Source organism: Balearica regulorum, chromosome 17 (genome assembly GCF_011004875.1).
Source record: "Balearica regulorum gibbericeps isolate bBalReg1 chromosome 17, bBalReg1.pri, whole genome shotgun sequence".
Lineage (NCBI taxonomy): Eukaryota > Metazoa > Chordata > Aves > Gruiformes > Gruidae > Balearica > Balearica regulorum.
Window position 1 is genome coordinate 7,518,091 of NC_046200.1, and position 24,436 is coordinate 7,542,526.

Sequence of the window (24,436 nt, forward strand, 5' to 3'; positions counted from 1 at the left end):
CAGAAAGTTTCTGACCAGCTGTAGCTCATCTCTAGGCTTTTGGTTCAGTCTCATCATTAGGCAAGCAAAACCTATTTCAATCTCAACACAATTAGCATACTCAACTTCTCTGCAGTCTCTTTCTCTCTCATTCAGTTCACACTTGCCACTGCAGAGGAACCTGTGTTAGATTTCGATTAAACCTGCAAGGAAGTGGCTGAGAAGAAAGCAGCAAAGACTAAAGAAGCATTTTCTTCCCTCAGTTCTTTTGCTGTTGATCTCGTTCTGCATTTCCAGCCTTGTGCTTTTATAATGTCCTAGTACATGAAAGAGTTTGTAACATAAAATGTTACACTCGATGGAGCATGATGTGATATTGAAGCCAAATGGCCAGATGCTCTTTTCTGAGCTATTTCCAGTGCTCCCACTTTAGAGAGTGTTTTTGACGGTATTCACAAGCTCTAGTCCTGTAGTTTGCTGGCAATTTCATGCTAGAGCACCATTGTGCTATGTTCTGATGAAAACATTGTTTTCCATTCAAGGTTACAGTTATCTTCAATTTAATAAAAAGAAAGAAAAAAAAAAGAAAGAAAAAAAAGCACACTGTGGTTCAAAAAAATTGCAGACAGGTAGGGAGTTGGATTATCTCCCCAGAAACAAGATTGTGCATGCCATTTAGAATACAATTAAAATTATATAAATGATCAGGTAGGTGAAAAACCCAAGTACTCTAACTTAGTTGGAATGAGCCAAGGGCCATCTTTTAGCTGTTTGACTTTGCTTTACACTGGTTTCACATTCCTCTCTTTCTTGTGTGGGAAGACCATTTACATGGAAAATCCTCTGGTTTGAAATGTGGTTGATGTCAGACGTTTGAAATCTGGCACCAGGCTCTGGTTGTCACGCTGGAATTCAGCCTGCCCTCTTCATCTGCTTTTTCATGGTTTTCTTGTTTGCTGACAGCACTGCATCTCTTTGGTTCGCTGCACGGAGGCACGGGCACCGGTTAGTGGGAGGATACAACCACGGAGCCAGCACCAGAGTAACCAGGGCTGCTAACAGCTTTCTCCAGACTGTTAATGCAATTATCGCCCCGCGTAGCCCCTTGGGACGGGCAGTTGCACACTTTGCAAGGGGGGCAGCGGTGACTCGTGGTGACTTCGGACACTCCAGGGTTCAGCAGCCTGGGATTTAATGCCTGCATGAGCGTCTCCACTTACAACTAAGTCTGTCTCTTTTTCCAGACAGAATGCATTATTGCCTCATACAAATGTCAAACCTAATCTCATCCTGTTTGAATCAATGAAACTCCACTGGAATTAAGAGATGCTGAACATTCAGACAGGCAGAGGACCTGGCTCATCATATATGCACACCACCACAGAATAGACTATTTCAATCTCTATTTTGAAGGGGGAAAGGAGTTGCAAATTAATGTAATCCAGGCACCCTGAATTCAATCCTTTCATGATTTCTTAATGCTTGACTTTACAAGCTTAACATTCTTTTACCTTAGGAGATGCCTATAAAAATGCTAAATTAAACTGGAGATGGAAAAGAGGACACCTTTACTTACATGGCTAATCTGGAGGGTGAAACCCAGGAAATTTATCACGGAGATCTTTGCAACCTATGCAACAGAATAACTTCCAGTAACAGCAGATTACATCACTTATTAGGATTTTGCTTAGGCAGTGCAGAGTTCAGTGTAGAATTGGTCAGAAACATTTTAATAGCATTTAACTTCATGTTGAAAATGCTGATTTATCACAATCCACTGTGAATAGACATGTCTAAGGACAGAGCGTACTACATTTTCAGATGTCAGCAATTGTGAATTTTTGTTAACATCATTTAAGTGATTAAACATCTTCAAACTGAAAGGCTTTTTTAAAAAAAACCTTTTCATTGGAAATTGAATTAATTTATGCTAAAAATTACAGCTTGGGAAAGGTCAAAATAAAAATGACGTATTTTTGGATTTACCGAAATAAGACATTTTGATTAACCTGTATTTTTGTACAATTTTCACTTGTATTTTACCACAGCATGCGTGAAAAAAAACCCTGAAATTTTGAGAAACTCTCCAGAATGGGGTTCCTACTTAGCTCTTAGCTCTAAGACCAGGGGCCTGGCCTCATGAGTCATGCAGGGTAAAAAGCATTGTCCAGAATTCAGAATTAAAGTTTGCCATACATAAACCTTGTGGCATTTTTATTACAGCATACCAGCCTAGAATCTGCGTTTAAAACACTGACTGCTCAAAGGAATCTAAATCTCCTTAGCTGAAGGTAATAAAATCAGGTCAAGAATTCACTACTCAACAATCTACCATTAGCATTTCAGTTCAGAGAAAATGTAGTTCATCTGTTTTTAAGGAAGGTAAAGCTGGACCATATAGCATAAGTTTGGAAAGTATAATGATTCGCTCATGTATGAGAGTCTGTTAGGTAACAAGTTTTATTTCCTTGTAAGGAGATTTCAGGGAATCTGCGTCATGATTTTTTTACAGCACACACAGTCTTTCTGCAGAGCCCCGAGGTGGGACTGCATTTCTACATACATGACGCACGCTTGATTTCGGCGAGGCAGCTTGGCCACCATTAGCGAAGTCATCAGAAGAGCAGAGAGCGCAAATGATCTGAGATTTTATCCTGGTTTCAGGCAATTCTTTTCAATCCTGATGAGCCACGTGTTCCCAGGACCATGCCATTGCCAGTTGCCAAAACTGGCCGGAGCGACCTGTGACACACCTGTACGAGCTGAGGTTACAACTAACCCTGAGCATCCAGCTAAGCTCTCCTGGAGAGCTAAGCCATCGCTTGAATCCACCACAGAGTTAATTTGTCGCACTGGTACCTAGGGACATCTCTCATTGATTTCTCTTGGCCCGGACCTCCTAAAGCAGTATGTTTTTTAAGCTATCTCAAATTGAGTAAGTCATTAGTTTGAGGGGGTGGGTGAGTGTTTGTTTGGGGTTTTTTTTCAAATCCTTGAGTTAGCGCCTCTAAGAATCCATCAACTGATAGAGATTCCCTCCTTTGAGGTATATTACAGTGCTATTGAAAAAGAAGTAGTATGGCCACATATAGATATATATAGAGAGAATATAAGTGCTGGCCATAAAAAAGAAAAAGTTTTGCTTCCAGTTGTCAATGTGACAACATATTTTTTATTTAATTTGTTTGGATTCTTAATGGGGGAAGCAGAACTTAATTTGTACTAGGGCATCCTTTAAAATAAATGCTTGACCTCTTCCCACTCACCATTACAGTTGATGGGTACAAAATAAAAAGAACAGCAATTCATTCACCTTATCATTGGAGCACCAGAGGACGAGAGAGATCCTTAGTACAATGATTAATGATTCGCTATAAAAAGATGCATCATAAACTGCTTCTACTAGGTCAAATCATAAACTAGGCTTTTAATGTTTATATGATCCCTTTCTAAATAATTAAGTGTGTCTGTAGCTCCCACCAGGAAGGGAACTTACATGGCGCTTGCAAACCACGCAGTTTCTTACAGGGTCATAATTTGGGACCCTCACTTAAAGGGATCCCTGTCTCCCTCTACATTCAAGCATTGCTTGAATTTCTCTTACTGTTGGGAGATCTCTCTGCACTACAGGTCAGAGAGACCGTTTGACGTCCAGGAGCAGCAAAGATGAACACGACACACCCTGAGTTTAGGGTGTCTTCTTCAGCCACAGACACACCCACAGCTTTGCTTCAGGAGAGAGTACCATTATTTTTCTTTATCTCTGCCTCCAGGGTGGGAAAAGGACAGCTGAACCACAGCTGAAATGAAAGCAGGGCTATCTACCGCTCACTGGATCCACGCGGATACGAGGAGGCAGAGCAGTGGTGTGGTGCTTGCCTGACTGCAGCTAACAAGCCCCGTTGCCTGTGCATGTGAAGGGCTCCTCATCCACATAGGAGTCAGCCACGATTTGACTTTGTAAATTCCTGGCCAAAATCAGCTTTTAGGTGCTCACAGACAATTCCCATCAGCTTCAGTAGCTGCTTGGTGAACACTAAGAGAATAGCACCCTTTGTCCATAACAGAATTCAGTGCTGTATTTATCCATCTTGTGGTGAAACTGTCATCTTTGAAAAATATAGTACAAGACGACATTACACAAGTGCCCATCTATTTCCTTACTATCACAAGCCTGCAATCATGTCCATCTCCCTTTTATTTCCCAGAACAGCTGGTGTTTTTTCTCAACCAAACCAGAATCTCCCTGCCTTGGCAAACAGACATTGGCTTCACTGCAAAGCTACGCCATTAGGGGAACGTCACAGCTCTAACCAGTATGAAGTTTACACAGAAAATAATGCGAGTTTAAAAACTAGCTGCAGAGCCTTAAATATTTTCAATAGCCCCAGTGGTAGCCCCAGTCAGTTTATGCACTGCTTACTCAATACAGAAAATCACTTAGGTTAATTATTTAAATATTTCCATCTATGGAATTTAGAAAAGGGAAAAGCCAATACTGGAATACCCAAGATGATGATTTTTTAATAAACAATAGATTTAAGGGGGATTAGCTGGGTTATCAAACAGTGTCATCCCAAATCAGCTCATTAGTTTCACTGACTTTTCCTATTTCACTTTATTAAAACAATTTAAATGAAGGTTCATTAGATGCAATGTAATCTCATTCAGACACTCCAAGCCTAATCCCTTTCCCTTTTAGCAGTAACATGATAATAGTGTGCAAAAAAGTTTAAAGGATTATTGTTACAGCTATTTTAAATAGGGACTGTTTTCAGCCAAACACGTGTCACTACTTTGCCACCACTTTATTATTTCTTATTATATTATTTCTTGCTCTTTACTCTTTCGTTTATTTATTCCCTCCCTTTCCTGTCTTTCATTGCTGCACACCAGCAGAGTCACACACGGGCAACAGCATCCCTCGGTGCAGGTGTAGGGGATATGCCAAATATCCCTGCGTGGGTCAGTGCACCAGGCCTTGGGAAAGGCAATTTCGAGTTAAAAAAAACCCCAACTTTGTACATTCACAGTGATTTTATAAATATCCTAGGGAGAAGGTTCCTGTGCATTTTCATGCTGCTAGTTTCTGACAGCTCTGAAAGACACGCAGGAGGGGATCACGCATAGGACTTGCAAATTAGGAGGCAGACACTGTATAATACTTACTGTGCTAGATCCAGGCTGAAAACGTAGAGCAACAGATCCGTGCCATGGACATACAGATTATTTCAGAATGAACTCACTCATACTCCTGTACTTTCATGAAATCTTTTTCGAACAGCAGGGTTAATTATTCTTTATAGGGCAAAAAAACCCAAACAAAAAAAAAACCCCAACAAACCCCCAACCCAAAGAATGAGAGCTGGTTTCTAGATCCTACATTTCTGCAGACTTTAACAGGTTTCCTACCCCTGAAAACCTGTCCTCGCTCACTTCAAATCCTCGTCTCTTCAAGCAAGTGCCATTTCATAATCCTATTAAAACCTTTGCCTCTGTTTACCAGGAGCCCTAATCGTACTCAGCAAGTTCTTCTCGTCTAAGGAAGAGCGACAGCTTTCAGATTTCTTAGGAGGCTTATTCATCAGCTACGCCAGAGTTTTGCCAGAGCGTTCAATCTATTCTGCAAGCAGCCATGTGGAAAAAGTTTCAAACAGCTCAAAGCCCTGCACTATGATAAAGGAAAGCTCACACAATCCTGGTAATAGCCTGACCCTCTTAAGGAAAATTGGATGATTTGTGGTAGCAGTTTTTCTGTCCCCTATGTGAATTCTGAACCTTAAAGTATAAGCAGTATATTCACACAGTCCCATTACAAACCCTATCCCTCTTGCGATGCTGGAATAATAAATACACACCCATATGTGAAAATAAACTCTTTCTGCAATGACCTTCTTCCTCAGCCCACTGGTGTGAAGGAGTTTGTAGCCATTTTAGAAAAAGAGAGTCAGATAAAGAATGGACTAATTTGATGTTCAGTGTTGCACCATGAGCAGAATATATGCTTTAATGAGCACATTACATGCACCAGGGATGTGTTACTATGAAGCAGGGAATAAAGAGTAAGGGGAAAATAATTAAACAGTCAGCTTTATAATGAGGAAACTGTGTTCATGCAACATTAAGTGGCCTAATTTTCAAGTGCTAAGCAAAGACATGTTCCTTGGACTTCAGAAGGACTTGCTGGCAAGCACCACCTTGAAAACAAGGGCAAAGGATCACAAGTATCAAACCTCCTGTAGATCCAGAAGCATAGAGTAGACTGATGCTGTCCCAAAGTCATCTGTCCACACTTTGCTCTGACCTGTCCAACAGGATCGAATACCTGGACCCTGTAGTCCTCATTCTATTAAGAGAACCTTTGAAGATTTAAAATACCACAGCATGCATCACGCTTGGTATGTAGAACATTACAACTGACTTCTGCCAGCGTGGCCTTAGTTTTCTGTTGGTACTGCATCTGCTAGACCACAAGCAGACACCACCACCTAGGCACACTGAGCACACGAAGGCTGTTAGTGTAGCTGTTTGCACAAGCAGAGCTACTGGGAAAAGGGAAAACCTGTCGCATTGGGTTCAGACGCTGACAGAATGAATGAATAAAGCATATTTCTGACAGTTATCAGTTCTCTCAAGGCCAGTAGGTCAGGAACGTTCATTTACTGGGACTGTCAGTTCCAGATAGTGTTGCAATATCAATTACTTCAGCGTAATAGCCTATCAGCCAGACAGCAATTCTGTTGGGCCACAGGCTCCCCGTCCTTCTTTGCAAATGGACATGGCACAAAGTCTCTTCTTTGTTACTCACCCTCATGCCTAATTCAATGTTTTCTCCTCCATAGACCTCCATACCAGGGTCAAGCAAGCCAATCTCACCAAAATACTCTCGGTCCACTACAAATGAGCATCCAATCATGGCTGGTGTCCTGCACAGAGAAATTAAAGCAAAAAAATTAAGTCATTTATGAGCTACTACAGAACCTACCTCGTAACAAATTTAAACAGACAAAACAGTTCTTAGTCTTCAAATTTACATTTTAAATTTATCTATTAGTGTGCAATCACATTGCACTTCATCCCCCAATGGTCGGAGGACCTTGTGGGACCAGAGCCACTCAAATAACTAGCACACTGCCGGACAGACTTGGACCAGCTGTCTCTGAGACAGACACAAGATGTGAAGTCAAGTACTCCATGCATGTAAGTGAAGCATCAGGCTGGTTTTCCTCTGTTTTATAGACATAACCTCTGTGCTGGAGCTGAAGTTCGCCACCATACAGAGTAGCACAAGAACTAGACAACACTTTATTTGAAGATTAATACACACAAAATCCCCCGCAAGCTTTGTCAGAAATGAGGAGTCCTCTTACCCGCATGTTAAAATTAAGTGCACGTTGATAGCCTCCCCCATTTTAGTGGGATCCCAACAGACCACACTGCTGAATCAGGGAAGCTATAAAATCATTTGAGAAACTGAACACTTTTGGAGCTGACCTAGAAGAATGAGCTGTGCTCCCTCTCCCATTGAAAGGGAGGCAATTTTGGACCATCTGTCAGATACAACATCATTCCTAACAGTGCTATTGTAAAAAAGACAGGAGAATTCTAGTTTATGCCAATTTTCTATTTTCTAATAGAATAGAGAATGCTTGTGGCCCAAGCTTATGTATATACACCTTGAAAATGCCATATAGAAACAAAGATGATGGAAAAGGTCTAAAACCTATTTTAGGAAGTCTCCTTTGTAATGGACTAATATTATACTGTCACTATGAAGTCGCTCTTGTCCCAGATACCTGCATGTTTCCTCAACTTGTACAAAAAGCTATTCACGAGGTATTTGCCCATGACATCTAAGAAACATATTCACGAGGTAGTTCCATAGACATGTGAAAAACTGCCCTGGCTGGGAAAATGAACACATTTTTTACCCATGTATTGGTGGATCCCACCGGTAGCAGCAGGTGGCTGCTAGAACAGTGTTATCACATCAGGTTCTTTTTCTCATCAGCAGTTCACCACTTCTACAGCAGGAGGTTAAAAAGGCTTCAAACAGACAGCCAAGATACAGTTAGATAAAATAATTCTTTGCTCCTGGGCCTAATGCATATGCCAACATTGCAGAACACAGTCCAACCTGTGGCAGGAAATATTTGGTACCCTTGAAAAGGTTCATTTGCTGAAGCGCTGCTGTTACTGATCTGTAATGGACTCTGCTGTAGCACTTACATTACCGCTACCGCTTCAGCATCTCTCCCTTGCTCTTTTTCTGTTTGAAAGCCATTGCAACCTCTCAGATCATTACAAGCCTATACTGCAGTCAGTGCACACTATCCCTCTCATGTTTTCTCTGCATAATTGAAAAAGGCAGCTGTTGATAGAAACACATTTGATCGGCGCTGTTTCTGACAAAGAAGTTGAAATAGCTTGATTAACTCTCACGTTCCACTCTTACAGAGAGAGATGCGTTCCCTGGATCATGAGCTGGAGGGACAAGATTCAATGGCATTTACAAGGCAAACATCTGGCTTTCACAAATGACTTTGGACTGAAGTGGGGCTCTCAGCCAGATCCCTGCACCCATTCAGTCACAAAGGCTAGAGGAAACTAAGGCCAGATACCACAAACCCTACAAAGTGCAGCAGGGTCACCTCCCTCACCCTCAGGGCTTAGACCTCTCCCACACCCCACAGTCCCCCTTTTGTGTGTGCAAAAAATTCCGGCACTTCGCTCTTTGGTGCTGCTGTTTGTGAAGACTTTCTGTTGAATCAGTCTCTAGTTAGAAGTGGTCTCAGAGCTCTACGAAAACCATGCATGGTCCTGGGTACTCCTGGCCGGACATATCCATCTTCTGTTGATTCATATACTTATACACCAGGATCTCTGCAAGATAGATGGTATTTATAAATTCAGTGCATCTTCCTGCGTATAGTTCCTAGAGCCATGCCTGAAGACAGACCTGCCTAAAAATGCTTAGAGCTCGCCTGCACACAGGACCAGACATATCCTATATACATCCCACTGTCACATCCTGTATCACTGAAACCCACATTTTTAGGCTACCGAGGAATAAATTTGATCTAGAAACTGAAATAAAAGAAGGACATGGCCAAGGAAAGGGAATTCAGTAGCTCTGAAATGAAATAAGCCTTTGAGGGAATGTTTAGGTATTTCTTAAGCATTAACCACGATAAAAAAGGGAAGGAGGTGGGGAGAAGAAACACAAGCCACTGTCTTCACTTCCCTTTTTATGTATTTAAAGCTAAACATAGGCTTCATTGGATGAAGGCTAGAGCATCACTGCTTTGCAAAACTGAGCTGCTAGTTTGGGCTTAGACTCATTCTCTTTCCAGCCCCTCCAAAAAATCCTCTGGAGGCAGCTCCTTACAGTGGTAGGATGCTCCCATGAGGACATTTCTCCTTCCTTCCTATCGAGGAATGGTACCTCTAGTCTTTGCAGACTGCTCTCAGGTGCTGGAATCTCTCTCTGGGGGATAGATTTTTGCAGCTGTCGGCTCTGTCCATTAAAACACTGACTTGTTAACTGAACGGGGGTGGGAAATACATTTTAGATGCAACTACATAATCCTCACAGAGGAATGCCACTGAGGACTGCCTTAGAAACTCCCTCTCTCTCTTCTAGGTTTTATTTCTTCTCATTAGATATATTCAAATACAGACTCCACAAGCCTTCATGGCTTATTAAGAAAAAAAAAAAAAGAGTTTTCAGGAACAACCAAATATAGCAGTGCAATGGCAGAAGGAACCACATCCAGCTTTTCAGAGAAGCCAGTCAAAAACTGCCACTGTCAGTGCCTTCCTCTACCTGAATTTAGCTGCCTGCAGCCACTGCTCTTCTGCACAGCACCACGGGCGCAACCCCAGAAGCTGATCTGAGAAGCCTGTGGCTTTGCACTGGCGACATCCTGACGCGATGGAAGAACTTGCCTACGATGCACAATGTTGAATTTTCTGCATACCGCATGTTCAAGACTTCCATCAGGTTCAACCAGAGTTTTGGGCACTCAGTCCTCATCAAGCCCAGGCCCTTAACTTCCCCGTGCTTTGACTGACCCAACTGTAAACTAAGTGTAATGCGATTGCACAGCCCAGTGAGCTGGTAACAGTGCTGCGAGCCAGGGGACCCTGACTCTATTCCCAGCCCTGTCATTCATCTGCTCTTCAGTGAGTCACCTCCCTCTGCCTCTGTTTCTCCATCTGTGAAGCACATATAATAATACTGGGTAAAAGTCTGAGAACTGCTTCAGCAGCTTGAAAGCCTACGATTCACTTCTAAAAGTGCTTTAATCATATAGTAGATAATTGTATACTGGACTACAGGGTTATATTAACATATTGCAAACACTTTTAAAAAAACCTGTCCCCCCAAACACAAGACCCTCACTTGGCTGTCATCACTGGGTCTTTTCAGTACCTGAAAAACTCCAGTTTATCTACCACTTTTAGTACAGCGCAGCAAAGACTTCCCTTGAAAGTCAGACGTGGATACATGAGCGAAAGTAACTGTGTTTGCACATCTCAAACACTGCTCACTAGCCAAAGGGCAGCAAATGAGAAGGTGCACGCCCTTAGCACTTCACAGCTTCAGAATAAAATACATTAACCTAAACCACACCTGCTTTATATAAAAGCACCATTTTCCTGAAGTCATGAACTTTCTAGTTAAACAGTGACATTTTTAGAAGGAAGGTATCACAAAATAGCAATTAGAGGTGTACTATTTTTTACCAACACCTCAAAGGTGTTGGGAAACTTAATTGATCTGTGGAATATTCTTTGACACAACTGAGGATGTTATAAGCATTAATTGTAATCAACAGCAGCACTCAAAGGATAATGTGGGAAACACAGCAAAATGGCTTTTGCAGCTAAAACCTTAAAAAGCAGCATAGAATAGTATTGATTCTGCACTGCAGAAAGATACAGCACAGTCAATTTGTGGAAATTACCTGATGGCATGGCTGGAGCAAGGGAGATATGAGAGAGACATTACTCTGGGTAATACCCTGGGGAAAAGGAGGAAGCAGAGAGCAGCGCTTCGTGGTGGCAAACGCTCCCTCCCTCCTCGCCTGCTGCTGCCGCAGGTACAGCGCGGGTGGCTACGAGGGAGGAGAGGCACCGGGTGGAAGAGGGCAGTGCCTACTATGGGGTGGGGTACCACAAACAGAGGACACGTTGGCCCGAAATGAAAGCCGCTTGCTGTAGGTCTGAGTCACGACTATTTCGTTTCAGCGGGATCTCCAGGAGCACGGCACTGTCGGCAAAACTCCAGCAGGTGCTGACAGCCTTTTCTCCAGCCAGGTGCATCCCCCTCCCTCCCTTTACAGCCAGCTGAAGGATGCTGCCTGGGGGCTTCGTCAAGAGCAAGTGAAGGAGAAACAGATGAGGATCGGATTGACATACTGCACGTGAGATGATAAGGCTTCCTCTCCCTTATGCACCTTTCTCCCCCTACCCTAAGGTCAGTATACATGCAATCAGGTCACATTTGAAACAGTTTTCAGGGCATGCAACAAGTCTAATTTCCAGGATGACTGACCTACACTCACTCACACACAAATACAGAAATACAAACATAAATATAACTAGAAATAAATGTATAAACACAAACATGTATATATGCAGGGATAAGAAGAGAGCGAAAGAGATTCAAATGACACCTCGCACCTCATATCTTTGAGTTTTCCACCTTTCCTGGCAGAACGTTTCTTTGGTCAGGTTCCTGAGCGGCACCTCACCCCTGGCCTAACGGGTAAGTGGGGAAACCTGCACAAGCATTTATTTTTCTCACAACTCATGTCTTCTGCAAGACAGCGTCACACCAGGCCGTGAGAACAGAACTCAAGGACAGATTTGCTGCTCAGGAGCTACAGGAAAACAAACTGACAAGCTTAATGATGGGAAGGTTTGTTAACGCCTTTGGAGAACTATAGCACGTGAAAAAAAGCAACCCAGAATGCTTGGCTAGGAAAGGCAGGGCCATAGGGATGTAGAGTAACTCTCTGATGCCCCATGGAAGTATATTTTTTGGAACAGGCAGGATACCTGTCAGAAATTAGACAAATAAAAAAGAAATTGCTCTGTTATGGGCTCCTGTGAAGAAGCAACTGAAAAGATGGCCATAATCAATCAATAAACAGCCACCAGTTTTACTATTACAGGACAGCACGGTTTATCTTGGAAGACTTTATACAGCGAAGCCCATGTACACAGACGGATTTTTCCCAGAGCCGCGAAGACCCAATGTGGCTGCATCACCATCGCTATGACAGACCAGCACGGGGCCTGCCTTGCACGTAAGACGGGTACGCACACTCCCAGCCTAAAGTAAGCAGCACAAACCACTTCACTGTGGGCACGTCAGACGCTAATTTTTATACAGGAGCGAGACACACGTGCTTTCTGGAGCGGCTGAGTCAGTGCGTGTACATACACATTCCGACTGGTACCAAGCTATGGCGTATTAAAGCAATAAGTGCAAACATATGCAACAATGAAACGCACCGCTGCTGCTGGAGGAAGATAAAATGGAACGCTGTGCAGCGCTTGGCTGGGTGAGGCTGACTAATGACTTTAACGTTAGCAGCTGCTGATCAAGAAATCAAACACAGGGCAGTCCATCATAATCATGGCGGGTGAGGGAAGACAAGCCGGAGCCAGAGCTCAGGATACCAGACACCTTCCTAGCTGTGCCAAAAACCAGTACGATCGTCTGCATACAGACCCCCCCCCCCCCAGCTTGCTGCAATACATAGTCAAATTCATCAGAAACCATCTGAAATAGGATCCTTTGTTAAACAGTTTGTTGCCAGATGATAAGGACGTTTTTGGGCAGTGTGTTCCCAGGAACACAAATGGAAAATGATGTGACGGACACAGCGTGTCAAAATAACAATCCTCATTTAAATCTTCACATTAAAGACATCTTACATCTCAAATGTCAAACATGCAAAATGGATTGCCTGTTGAAGCTGATTCAGGGAACATCAATTGTTCTGATTTTCAGAGTATTAACGTGGAAAAAAAACCCCCAAACTGTCTTTAAACTGTATCAGATATCTTTACAAAATCCAACACTTTGTTCTTGCTATTTCTTCACCTTTGTTTGCACTTCAAGGCCACATCCCCTTTGTTACTTGGACCACAACAGCTGATCTGATATTTTATGGCACGTATTTGACATGACTGCCTATATGGTGCCCCACTGACCTGAGGGACAGTTCCTGCTCCTTCCCAGCAAGGCTCTGAGTAGGATCACACCACTGTTAGTGTTCAGGAAAGCAGAGGATCAGGCTTCAAATAGAAAACTTCTGAGCAAAGAAGTGAGCACATTTGTTGTGTAATCCCAGAAGAAGACAGAAATTGGACCCTACTTTCTAAATGTCTCACCCAATTCTGCAAATCGATGATATTTATTCATACAATGCAAACATCAGAAATGCCAGGGCTCTGATCCTCACTGACACCAGGGTACACATTTTTTTAAGACTGAAAATCTTTAATCCCTTTGGAGACGTGGGAGGAAGTATTCAGCTACACCAACCACAACCACAAAATCAGTCATGGGCTTGTTAGTTATTAGCCTTTTCTTTTACAAAACACACACAGAGACACAAAACAAATCCGCTATTTGCTGAAGACAGTGTCAAAGGAAGCCGTTAGAGGGACAGTGTCAGTAAGGACTAAAGAAACTTGCAGTTTTCAGGCTGATGAACAGTCCCACAATCTTATGAACGCACTGAACAAACACATGGATCCAAACACCATCAATGTGGACCAGCTTGCATGCCTTGCAAACTGGGCTGAAACAGAAATCACAGTTGCAGTACACGCTGTGGAAAGCTGGTTACAAAACCAAAATCTATACCAAACCAACAGAGATTTTTGAAAAAGTTTGCTCACTAGCCTGATTTTCCCTTCTTTTTGAAAGTACACCTTAAATTTTTTACAGCTAGTAAATTCCCATCATGGGCGCTTTCAAATCTCAATTCTAAGTACAGACTTCCTGATCCTTTTCATCAATAACACTTACACGTTCATTCTTTCCATTATCATAATTACACTGGCATATCACTTAAAAGCCACAAAATTGTATTTCTATAGCCAGGCATAACGCAACAGTTCAGCCAAATGCTTTAGCACCCAGGTGCTACTGCTTCAGAGGCCCATCAGAAATCAGTGCAGGGTGGCTATAAAGTGGATGCTCCGCTCTCCTAGATCACTGTCTTCAAAGCACGTGTTCCCAGGGAGACAGGTAAGCGTTCATGGTTTGACGTTGATGTCTCTGCATTTTAGGGCATGTGATTCATAATTTGCAGGAGAGATACTTATGCAATCACAACACCTCAGTGCTCCTGGTATTTGGCAGTGAGGTTTGAGTGCTCTCCTCCTTACGCTGCCTGTCGTCTCATCTGTCTCTGGGCAGTTTATGCACTGTTGAATTGGAAGGTTTCTTCACTCAGGTTCAGAATAAAATCACTGCTCTCAGGAGCCAGCTACTTACGTGCATCAGATTTCAACACTACTCAGTGCTTGAGTTTGGACCTTTTTCGCTTCTCTATCAGTCCAACTCAGTGTCAGTATAACTCTGGCAAGAGCTTGAACACAAACCTGAGGAAAGCCCATGGTGAATCAGGCCCTGTATTGCTGAAAAAAACCTCTTATCCCAGTATTACAGGGATGAGAGTCCTTATTCTCTATTAAAAAGATCTGTAGTTGAATTTATAGAAGCGTTTTGCAGATGCAGTTTCCACACTTTAGGGAGTGCATGAGTTACTACCACTGAAAATCACGTCTAAGGAACTTGCTGAGGTTTAACCTCTGAGTTCAGTCTTATCTGATATGTGATCATTGTCTCCAGAACAGAAGATCCTCAAATACTAGGACAACTCATATGAAAATTAATACAGTGATTTCACATATAAACTCGGAGTAATGAAGTGTGCAAAACCTTTCAGGAATAAAAGACTGAAACCCTGATTTCAGGAATGAAAGCTTTGGCTGATTAATTTTCATTCATCAATAAACTATTTCTCAGGGCTGAGTGAAATAGATATGAAACACCTGCACTTTTAAAACAATGTGAGGAGAGCAGGGCATGTTATCCAGGAAAACTGATTTCCTAAGTAATTACTTTCCTGCTTATTGAGGTTTCAAGCTGAGCAAAGGGTTAGTGATGAAGGACTGTGCTGTCCTGTGATAAATAAGGTTAACGTTACTGTACAGCTCTGTTTTGCAGTTGTAGGGCATGAAAATCAACCTAAGTGCCACTTGCAACACTTGCTCAAATATGGATTGAAATCTTACTCTGTGAATGAGGGATGGATCCTGTGAGATGGCCCCATCCAACCAATCCCTTCAAAATGTGAACAGTTTGTCTGTGTCCTTTCACTTCCAAAAGACCGCTTGGATCCTTTCAGTTGGGTATGTTGTTTGAAGCGCTTGGATGGACTTCTCAGGATCTGACAACTCAAGCTCTACACTGGAAGGGAAGTACATTAGCTTCTCTGCCAGAGCCTACACTGGGACCATACAATAGAGTTTTAGCTTACTTTAGGATGAAGCTGATATACATCAAAATGAAGATGACTCTAAGGTGGGAATTTGTGTCCTTCCTAAGAAATCTCAAAAAATAGGGCAGAGCAACCTAAAGTGCATACCTGGGCTTCATATTTTTTAGTATTTATTTCAATAGTTGCTAACAATAGTACTCTTCACCCAACACAGAACATCTCAGAGGAGCTGTTAGACAAGCATCTGCACTGGAGATGAAACGCTAGGAGATACAAATTTTCAAATGAAGGGAAAAGAAAGCCCCTTTCTTATCAGTTCCTGTTTTCCCACTGTAACAATTCTCAAAAACACTATCACAATTCCTGAAACAGTATTTCCTTCAAAAATTCCATTTCTGTAAGGTAAACTGTTCCTTTATAGAGAAAAATAGAATGACACTCTGACTATGCAGTCCAGTTTCATTTTAAAATTCACCCAGTGGGAAAACTCTGGGTTTTTGCAGAACACGTGCAAAGTTCTCCAAAAAAAGAGCAACTCTCCGGCAAGGCAAGGCAAGGCTAACACATCTCCTACTAGTGCTGCTGGGAAGCTCTGGTTTGGGCTGATGGCCAAGAGTGCTGCCTACAGAACAAAAGTGAAGCCAGCCTCTCTTTAATCCCATACAAAATACCTTCATTTCTCATACACACAATGTTTCACTGGCTTATTACTCATCCCAGAGTCCACTGGAAAATAAGCGCATAGATGAAGAAGATCATGCTGTCCTACTAACGGCCACAATGCGAACTTGAATCACACGTTCACAACTAGAGCACGTGCACTTCCATGTACATTGTGGTGCAGCTCCGAGATGCGACACATGCACCCACAGCTTTGTACAGCCGTCTGGTTTCTTCGGTTTCATTTTGCTATCCCTGCACAAAGCCCATAGCCTTGCTTCGCTTAAATTCCCCCTCAGCAGGCAGCTGAGATGGAAACATTGCTGGTATAAAAATGACAGCACATGGGAGATTTACCTGATGGGAGCTGACTCATCCCCTTTATCGAGCCAGTCCTGCGGTGGGATTATGTACATGCACCAGAGGCCCCAGTTATAGCCGTGCGCTGCATTGGCGTATTGCTGCACTTCAAAAGTGTTGTACTTGATATTGTCAATTGCTGGTAAGATGATCCGCTTTCGATCTTCTTTGATCCGGGTAAGCGCAGGTTCCACCCTGAGAACAATAAAAACAGCAAAATGCTTTACAGCCACCCAGTAATCCCAGGTCCCGCTTTGCAGCCTGATAAAACCAAGTTCTCTAATCCTGCGAGCAGTAACCCAGCGAGATGGCAGCCCGTAACACGGCGTTGCGGGATCGAATACAGGTCACTGCCGTACACTGAAGAGGCTGGGGCCTGGTGGGAATACTTCACGTAGCAACAGCACGTGAATTATTGCTTTTATGAGGCTGTACCAGAGTTTAACAGCACAAAATTTTACCAAACACTTTTTCTGAGACCTGGAGACCGTAATTTCATTTTGCAATGGGCACGTGTGGAGAGACACTGTCACCAAGAGTAACTAAATGGTCCCCTAACGGCTAAACCACCAGGATGCCTGGTAGCGATTAAATACCTGCTCTTGCTGACAAGGCCAAAAGAACAAAACACACACCAGGGACTGAATGAATCTGAAGGTTACTCAAAGGTTTTAATCTTGTTTCCTAAGGACTGACCCCATCGGATCTAGTTTGAATGACAAGTGTGGCTCCATTATGCCTTCTAAAACCTCTTTGGTGATGAGCAGATTTCAATTGCCACATGGTGCAAAAGCAGCGAGCTGCAGGAAATGTGCCATCATTTCAAAAGCCTTTAAAACATCAATGTGCTTTCAACAGAAGCTACATCCCAAAGTGTTTCAGTAAAGTAAAAAGCTTCAGTGCAAACATTCATTTCTGACCAAGGTAGTCTGAAGTTGCTATGAATTTACAGAGAAACTGCTCCAAAGAGGGAGCAGACTTACAGAAGGGCGGAAAGCACTTCTCAAAGCAGTATTAGAAACAGCCACCGGTTCACTCCTTTGTAAATGTGTTTCCTCTTGAAATAAGCTTTGAAGATTTTGCAGAGCTCTCACATGTATCTTTAAGGGAATGGTGGTTTGCTGCGATTCACAGAGGTAGTAGGATTTGAACACTGATTTTTTCTCATTATTCTTTTGTGGTTCATTAAAAGGCAATTGTTCCTTTCTGGTTTCAAGATTGTTACCTTATATTTTGTTTGTTATATTTAGTTTGTTATCATGTATTTTCTTGTGTAGGTCAACAGAAATGGCCACATTATGAAATTAATTCAACCTCCATTTTCAATCTTCACTGCCTCAATCTGAACTATCATTAATTTTCTGATCTCTTCTTGCAAGAAGACAGCATTTTCTCTGTACTTGAATACGGCCAGCATATTTGTCTTTTATGTACACAGACTCCATATTACTTACATAAGGACGTGTAGTGCTTGCTTTCCCTTCTTTTTACATCTCCCACATCAGTAAAAAGAGACAGATTCGGTGAAACCCATGAGTATTGATGATTAGCTACTTACTGCAAATAAACCATCACAAACCAATGTAAAGTAACAGCATAACTGACAAAAAGACAAGGTGTCACAGCATTTCATTTGGAGAGAACTCAGAGAGTTACACTAGTTTTATTTGGATTCCTCTAGAAAAACGACATTTGAATTTATCAGTGGATGCCAATAACACAGAGCATGGAAGTCTTAATAAAAGACAAGCACGGTTGGAAGAGAAGAATGACATCGCAAGCTGCAGAAATTCCCCCTGGCGAGGAAGGTTATGACAGAGATGTTCATCTCATATGCAACATGTATTGTTTTGTTACTCTACTAGATTTATTCTGGGAATAAATCAATGCATCTCCAAGACTGGAATGGCCTGAGGTCTCTTTTACTACTGCCTGCCACCTGCAATTTTTGGTGCAGTATTTCCATTGTCAAAGCCCAGTCCTGCAAGGTACCAAAGGCCTCCACAGAAGCATGAAAGCGCATCAGCCCAGAGGAGGTACAGTGATTTCAGCTCAGGTTGTTAAGTACCTTTTTGGCTTTAAAATATTTCCTTACTCAGCAGGATCATATGTTGCTTCTTTTTCCCTTTTTTTTTTTCTTTTCTGCATGGCATTTAAAGAACTGCACCCCAGACTCAAAGGATATATTTTTTTTTTTTTTCTGTGGGAGAGGCAAGAAACAACTGAGAGAGACTCAGGACAGTACAGTACATAATTCAGGATGCCAATTCGTATGGTCTTTAGGCCACACTCATGCACTCACATAAAGAGCCAATGTGACCTACCAAATCAGGATAAGCCACCTCTGTTATTAATACGAGATTATGCTTATGAGATTAACTGTTTTAAAAACTAGTGCGTGGATGGCAGAAAAACTCTTGCAACTGCAATAAAGCAGGGAAGACTGCAGAAAAGATGAATCTGCTTTGTTCTTTCCATAACATTATCTCTGCTTATCAGCCTAGAAGCTGCACAAGAAAATACAGCAGAACAACGGAGATGTCAGCCAGACACCCCTCTCCTATCACAAATCAGGTGCCTCCATGCATGGCTGTGGTAACCCCTGTGCAGGAGGATCTCCCGCTCCCTTCTGGCCTCTGAAACAAAGGTTTTCAAAATACCAACCACCACGTATAGATGTCAGTAATGAGAGGCCACTGGTTGTTTGACTGGAAGAAGAATCCTCCTCTTTGCAGTTGTGGAGAAAAAAAATTGCCTTGGAGCAGGTTACTGTCCATGCAGAGCACTTGCAGCAGAAGCTTCATCACAAAACTGACTCTGAGTTCCCTTGCAAACCAAACATGACCCTGAGAGGTGGCCCACTCCTGAAGCCTTTGGGCATTGCTTCAACAAATTTGGTGCAGTGGGGAAGTCACAGAGCAGAGGGTCACATCCTCCAGTGAGATCTGGTGCACATCGCGGGACACACTCGCACCCGGTGACTCCCATAGCATGCACAAATTGATTATGTTTGGGTCTGATTTCCAGATCTGCCCTGCAAAGCAGGAAAACTGACTGCATGCCTACTGAAGCAGAAATCTGTAAATGGGTTTCCTTCGTAAGAATCAAATTCCATCATTCACTACCATCTCATTCTGCAAACAGGTCTTTGACAAGCAAGGAAAGACTGGGACTTTCTAAAACTATTTTCATCTCTCTTGATTAGAGTTCTTTGGTCACCAAATCCTCAAGTCCTCAATTATAGGGATGTGTATGTTGATATAAAGCAAGACCATTTAACCATCATACTTAAAACTACCCTGAAGTTCCCATGTTCCTTCTACAGTTCCTCCTTGGGTGCTCATTTTGCAAGTATTTTACTTTGAAGGGTAGATTGAGATCATGTAATGAAAAAGCCGAAAGAGAGAAGGAATTCTTCTCCCTTAATGTCAGATGTCTGCAATAGACCCCCCACATCCAAGGTAATTGCCTCAAACTTTCATTCTCAGCAGAGAGGCAGAGGCTGGCACTTTTATATTAAGATGCTTCTCATAATAATGTAGACACTGAAAATAGGTGAGATTAACAATGTTCCAGAGGACCCTATTTTGAATATAAAGGGAATTTAGCCTGCTACTTTGCAAGACAGTTTAAAATTGGACTGTTGAAGTGAATCCCCAATAATGGTTAGAGAAAGAATGTGAAGAAAATATTTACCAGTCACTCTGATTTTCAGCCCTCAGACATATTTGTGATTGTGTTCATTTCATACTTGTACCTTGGAAATGCTAATCTGAGTCCTCATTTTTTTCATAACAAGAACAACAATCTATTCCCAGCTCTGGTGCTGCTGTCACACCAGCCATCACCTAACTACTCCCGTCACTCTACAGTTGACTGAATTCCTGTGTTTCTCCAGTTGCATGGCTTACATTTATTACCTCCTGACTTGGTATTTTGCATCTGAAAGGCGTAAGGAGGGATCTCTGGAGTGTGATTCAACAGTTGGATCAAAATACATGATGAAATTTCATTAATCTCTATCAATCTATTAATTTGAAATCTCAGATTTTGAACTTTCACGAAATCTGAGACATCTGAAAGCTGTTCACGTGATGGAAGTTCTGTTTCAGTCCTCTGCAATCAAGAAATGCAAACGTTGAAGATATTACTACTTCAGCAAGTGCTGCTATCTCTACCCTCAGGTTACAGATGAAGTAAAATGCCATGCCAAGGTTGTAGACTGAATTGGTATGAAAGCAACTCCTGGAACTTCATTTTCTCAACCTCCGATCCCCCCAGTGGAGGTCACTTTCTTCCTCTGTCTGTATCCACATGTGTGGAAACCACATCCCTGCAGGATGTGGGCATTGGAAAGGTTCAGGATCTGAACAGGCTGCACATTTATCAAACTTCCAAAATATGTTCACACCCACAGGTAAGAGAGGAGGCTCCGAGTCACAGATGGAAAGAGAAATTCCAGTGCAGAGTTGTTCTCTGTTATTTAGCAAAACTCAGAATGGAGTGCCCTTTAATTAAACATTGTACACCTGTGAGATTTCACAGCTTGTCCTGCCCGATCAGGGACAGCAGAAATAGCAATGGGGTATTCAGACACCATGCCCTAGCTCTTCTCAGTATGATCTACAGGAACATTCAAATCCCAGATTCCACCAATGCCCTCTGCGCCACCGACACTGCTGTTTTTTCCGCCTGCCAAGATCCCAAGGTAATGGCCAATGAAGAAGGACTAAAAGCTTGAACAGGGCTGGGCAATGGACTGTGTTTGCATTGCTTATCTTAGGTAATCCATGAAATATGAGGGGGGTTTTATTGCTATTCATTGCTAGCAAAGCCCAGCCTCGGAGTAGCTCTATTAGGCTCAATGGACTTACACAGTGTCTTTGTCTCTGTAAGCTGAGCTGCACATTCATCAAATCCTTTGTCAACTTTGCTGGTAATTCTGGCTTTGTCTAATTGCTTTAGGTTTTTGAAAGGATTATGATTAAATCTTTCCTAGTAATTTCTAATTTTTTTCCTAATTTTAAGCTGCTACATTATTATGTAGATTTACTCATCCTCTTTATAGACACCAGTGTTCTTTCCCTGTTTTTGGTTTTTGGGGTTTTTTTCCCCTTGTCTTGTTTTTTCCACTGTGCATCTGCAGAAGTCAGGTGCTTCTGGCACCTCCTGGGACTAAAAGGACGGACTGGAAGAGGTTGCTGAAGTCTGTTTAACAGGCTATGCTGATGAGCTGCAATATGTTGTATGAGTATTTCCTTTCCACATGGCCACTGCTGGCAGTGAGGCAGGATTCAGCCCTGCCTGATTAGGTATATAAGCCAGATGTGAATTTTGAGATTCACCTCTATTTTTCACAGACGCAAAAATATTAGGTTCCTAGCTCGTATCTGAGTCAACGTACTTTATGGGCACAGAGTAGCATACCAAGTTATTTACTGGAGCAAGAGGAAAAATTCTCCCAGGCATATTCATAGACATGATGGATTTCAGTAAACTAAATATAATCAAAAGATTCAGCTTTAAAGACAGTGCTTCATATCATCCAGTTCTTTTTTCCACCTAATAAAAAACAAGCACACAATTTGGAGTGGAATTTGAGTGACATAAGAAGTTCCGCCCTTCTATTCTCCCTAAAAATATATATTTGTCAGTGTCCTCCTCTCTCTCTTAATAGATTGCTGGTGAATGGTTAAAGCCAGAAGAGAAAGGACAGTAAATTTAGTTCTCTTATGGACTCCACTAGGCTAAAGGGTATTTTCACCTGGGTTTTATTTCTCGGAAGCAGTCCCAGACATATCGTAACACACTGCTGAAGTCTCATTCCCAGGACTCAGCCCTGTGATTGACAGTGCTTGGTTGAAACTCCACAAAGCACATCACTGCCCCATGACAGGCACAAGGACGTGCTGGGAGGAACATCCACAGCAGGTGACGACTCCTTACAGAAACTCTCTTGGGAATTTGTGGAAGGAATCTCTAATCAGGAGCAAATTCACAACAAAAGGATGAGTCGATTTGTCAAAGACTGTTGAGCATATTGCTAAACATAGCACATGCATTTCATGCATTTAAGGCTTTCGCCTACCAGTGGGTCAATTTCTGGATTAACACTGGATTTTCCAAGGTGTTGAGCACCCATGATGACTTCAGTGGGAGCTCCAGCAATGCCAGTACTGTGAGCCTCAAAGAATAAGTGCTCCCAAGATAAATATTAGAGTTAGGAAAAGAGCTGGAAGGCAGAATTTAACCCAGAGTATAGAATAAGCCTGTAAGAAGATTGAGAGCAAAGGCAGGGGTCATACTGTGATCACACAGGCTTCTCTAGTCCCATTCTATCACTGAACATATATGCATTCTGTATTTAATAGTGGGCCAATTCAGAGCAGCTAAAACCCCATGAGAAACCACAGCAAACAAAAATTTTGTGCTGTTTTACATCCTTGTCAGATTGCTGGAGACTTCATGCCAATGGGGAAGTCTGGTTTTTCGCAACACTAAAAAGAACAGCTTCTTCCAGATAAAAAACAGATGAAAACAAGTTAGTAATGAGCTCCTCAGCACACATGATTATATAATTCACCTTTTTAAATATGTAAAAACACCTGCTGACTTCAAGCAGACTTTTAAAAAGGCACAACATAGGAATAAACGCACGCGATCTAAGAGAAACCACATGCATGCCGCAGGCCAGATCATCTGCTGTCCCACTCTTCTACTTCAATGGACTTCACAACTTCAGGGACATTTTGCTAACATGCATCATCTGAGGAGCGGACCCAGAATACTTTTCAGTTCTTAAATGGAATGATTGTACTAGGCATTTCTCAATAACTCCCTTTTTACCCACCACACCGCCGCTCCAAATGTCACTTTTTCTGAATTTGTCCAATAGTAAATGCTTTCCTAAATGACAAGAATTACATTGGGAATGTGTCTCTTAAATTCTGCCCCATCCCAACTGGGTACCCAGATATCTTAATCTCTGGGTTCTTTTGAAATAAACGTGTCTTTCTTTGCTCTTCACCATCACCATTCTAATTCTCATTCCAGTAAAAAATGAAGAGCCAACATTGAAAAATCCAACCTTTCCCCCCCCCCCCCCCGTCACAAATCAGATTATTTTTTTTCTTGCAAGTACTTAATGAAGAGTGTTTGTGAGGCATAAATGAAAGACAACAAGGTCTCATCTGCTAGATTTTATGGCTTAGAAGGTTTAACGCCATACTTTACTCTGACCGTACCACTGTCAGGTACCATGAAGTAAAAACTTAACACAGAAATGTAAGAAAAAGATCTGTGTAAATGGAAAGCTTATTTTGCATGTGATTTTATACACTACCTCACATTTCACTGACAATACACATTTATCAGATGCAGAGAAGCAGATCTACTGACACACATAATTCTTCACTGAGGCCAACTGAGGAATATTTCATGCAGAATGCCTTTCCTGTAAATAAGTGTTCAGAGAACTAAAAAAAAAATAAGTTTCATACTCCGTTCCTCAGTCTCTAAGAGGAGAGAGAAATTCCCCATCTGTTCTACCTGACATCTCTATCAGCACTCCTGTGTGCCCGGGGAGGTTTCAGACCTGCAGCCCCCAGCCAGAGCGGCGCGAACACGGCATGAACGAATGCTGGAGAGTTAAAGATCAGCTCTTTGGCTGCCAAATCTGAATAGCTCTTTTCTGCACCACTGAAAAGCAATGAAGATGCTTCAATGAACACTCTAGGTTGTTTAGGTAGATGAATAGTTGAAGTTGCTTTTTGGCATGTCCTCTGTATGCAAGCTGGCACTGTCTCACGAATCTGAAAGGCCCACATGGCTTATGTTGCACACTTCCCTCTTCACTCAGATAATATTAGTTCACTTTTCCTATCTAGAACATGTATTCTATTAAC

The 24,436-nt window shown here is 42.2% G+C and overlaps 1 protein-coding gene across 7 annotated transcripts in view; it reads right to left on the reverse strand.

The window, feature by feature from the left end:
• GALNT9 (polypeptide N-acetylgalactosaminyltransferase 9) overlaps positions 1–24,436 on the reverse strand; it is a 366,104-nt gene that overhangs the window by 180,858 nt on the left and 160,810 nt on the right. For all 7 annotated transcript variants that reach the window (XR_012838190.1, XR_012838189.1, XM_075770078.1 and 4 more), the window contains 2 exons: positions 16,530–16,727; positions 6,788–6,905 (listed from right to left, as the gene is read on the reverse strand). Coding sequence is in view for 5 of the 7 variants with exons in the window: in XM_075770078.1 (XP_075626193.1) it covers positions 6,788–6,905; positions 16,530–16,727 (316 nt within the window). In the remaining 2 variants the exon portion in view is untranslated. The remainder of the gene's footprint in view (positions 1–6,787; positions 6,906–16,529; positions 16,728–24,436) is intronic.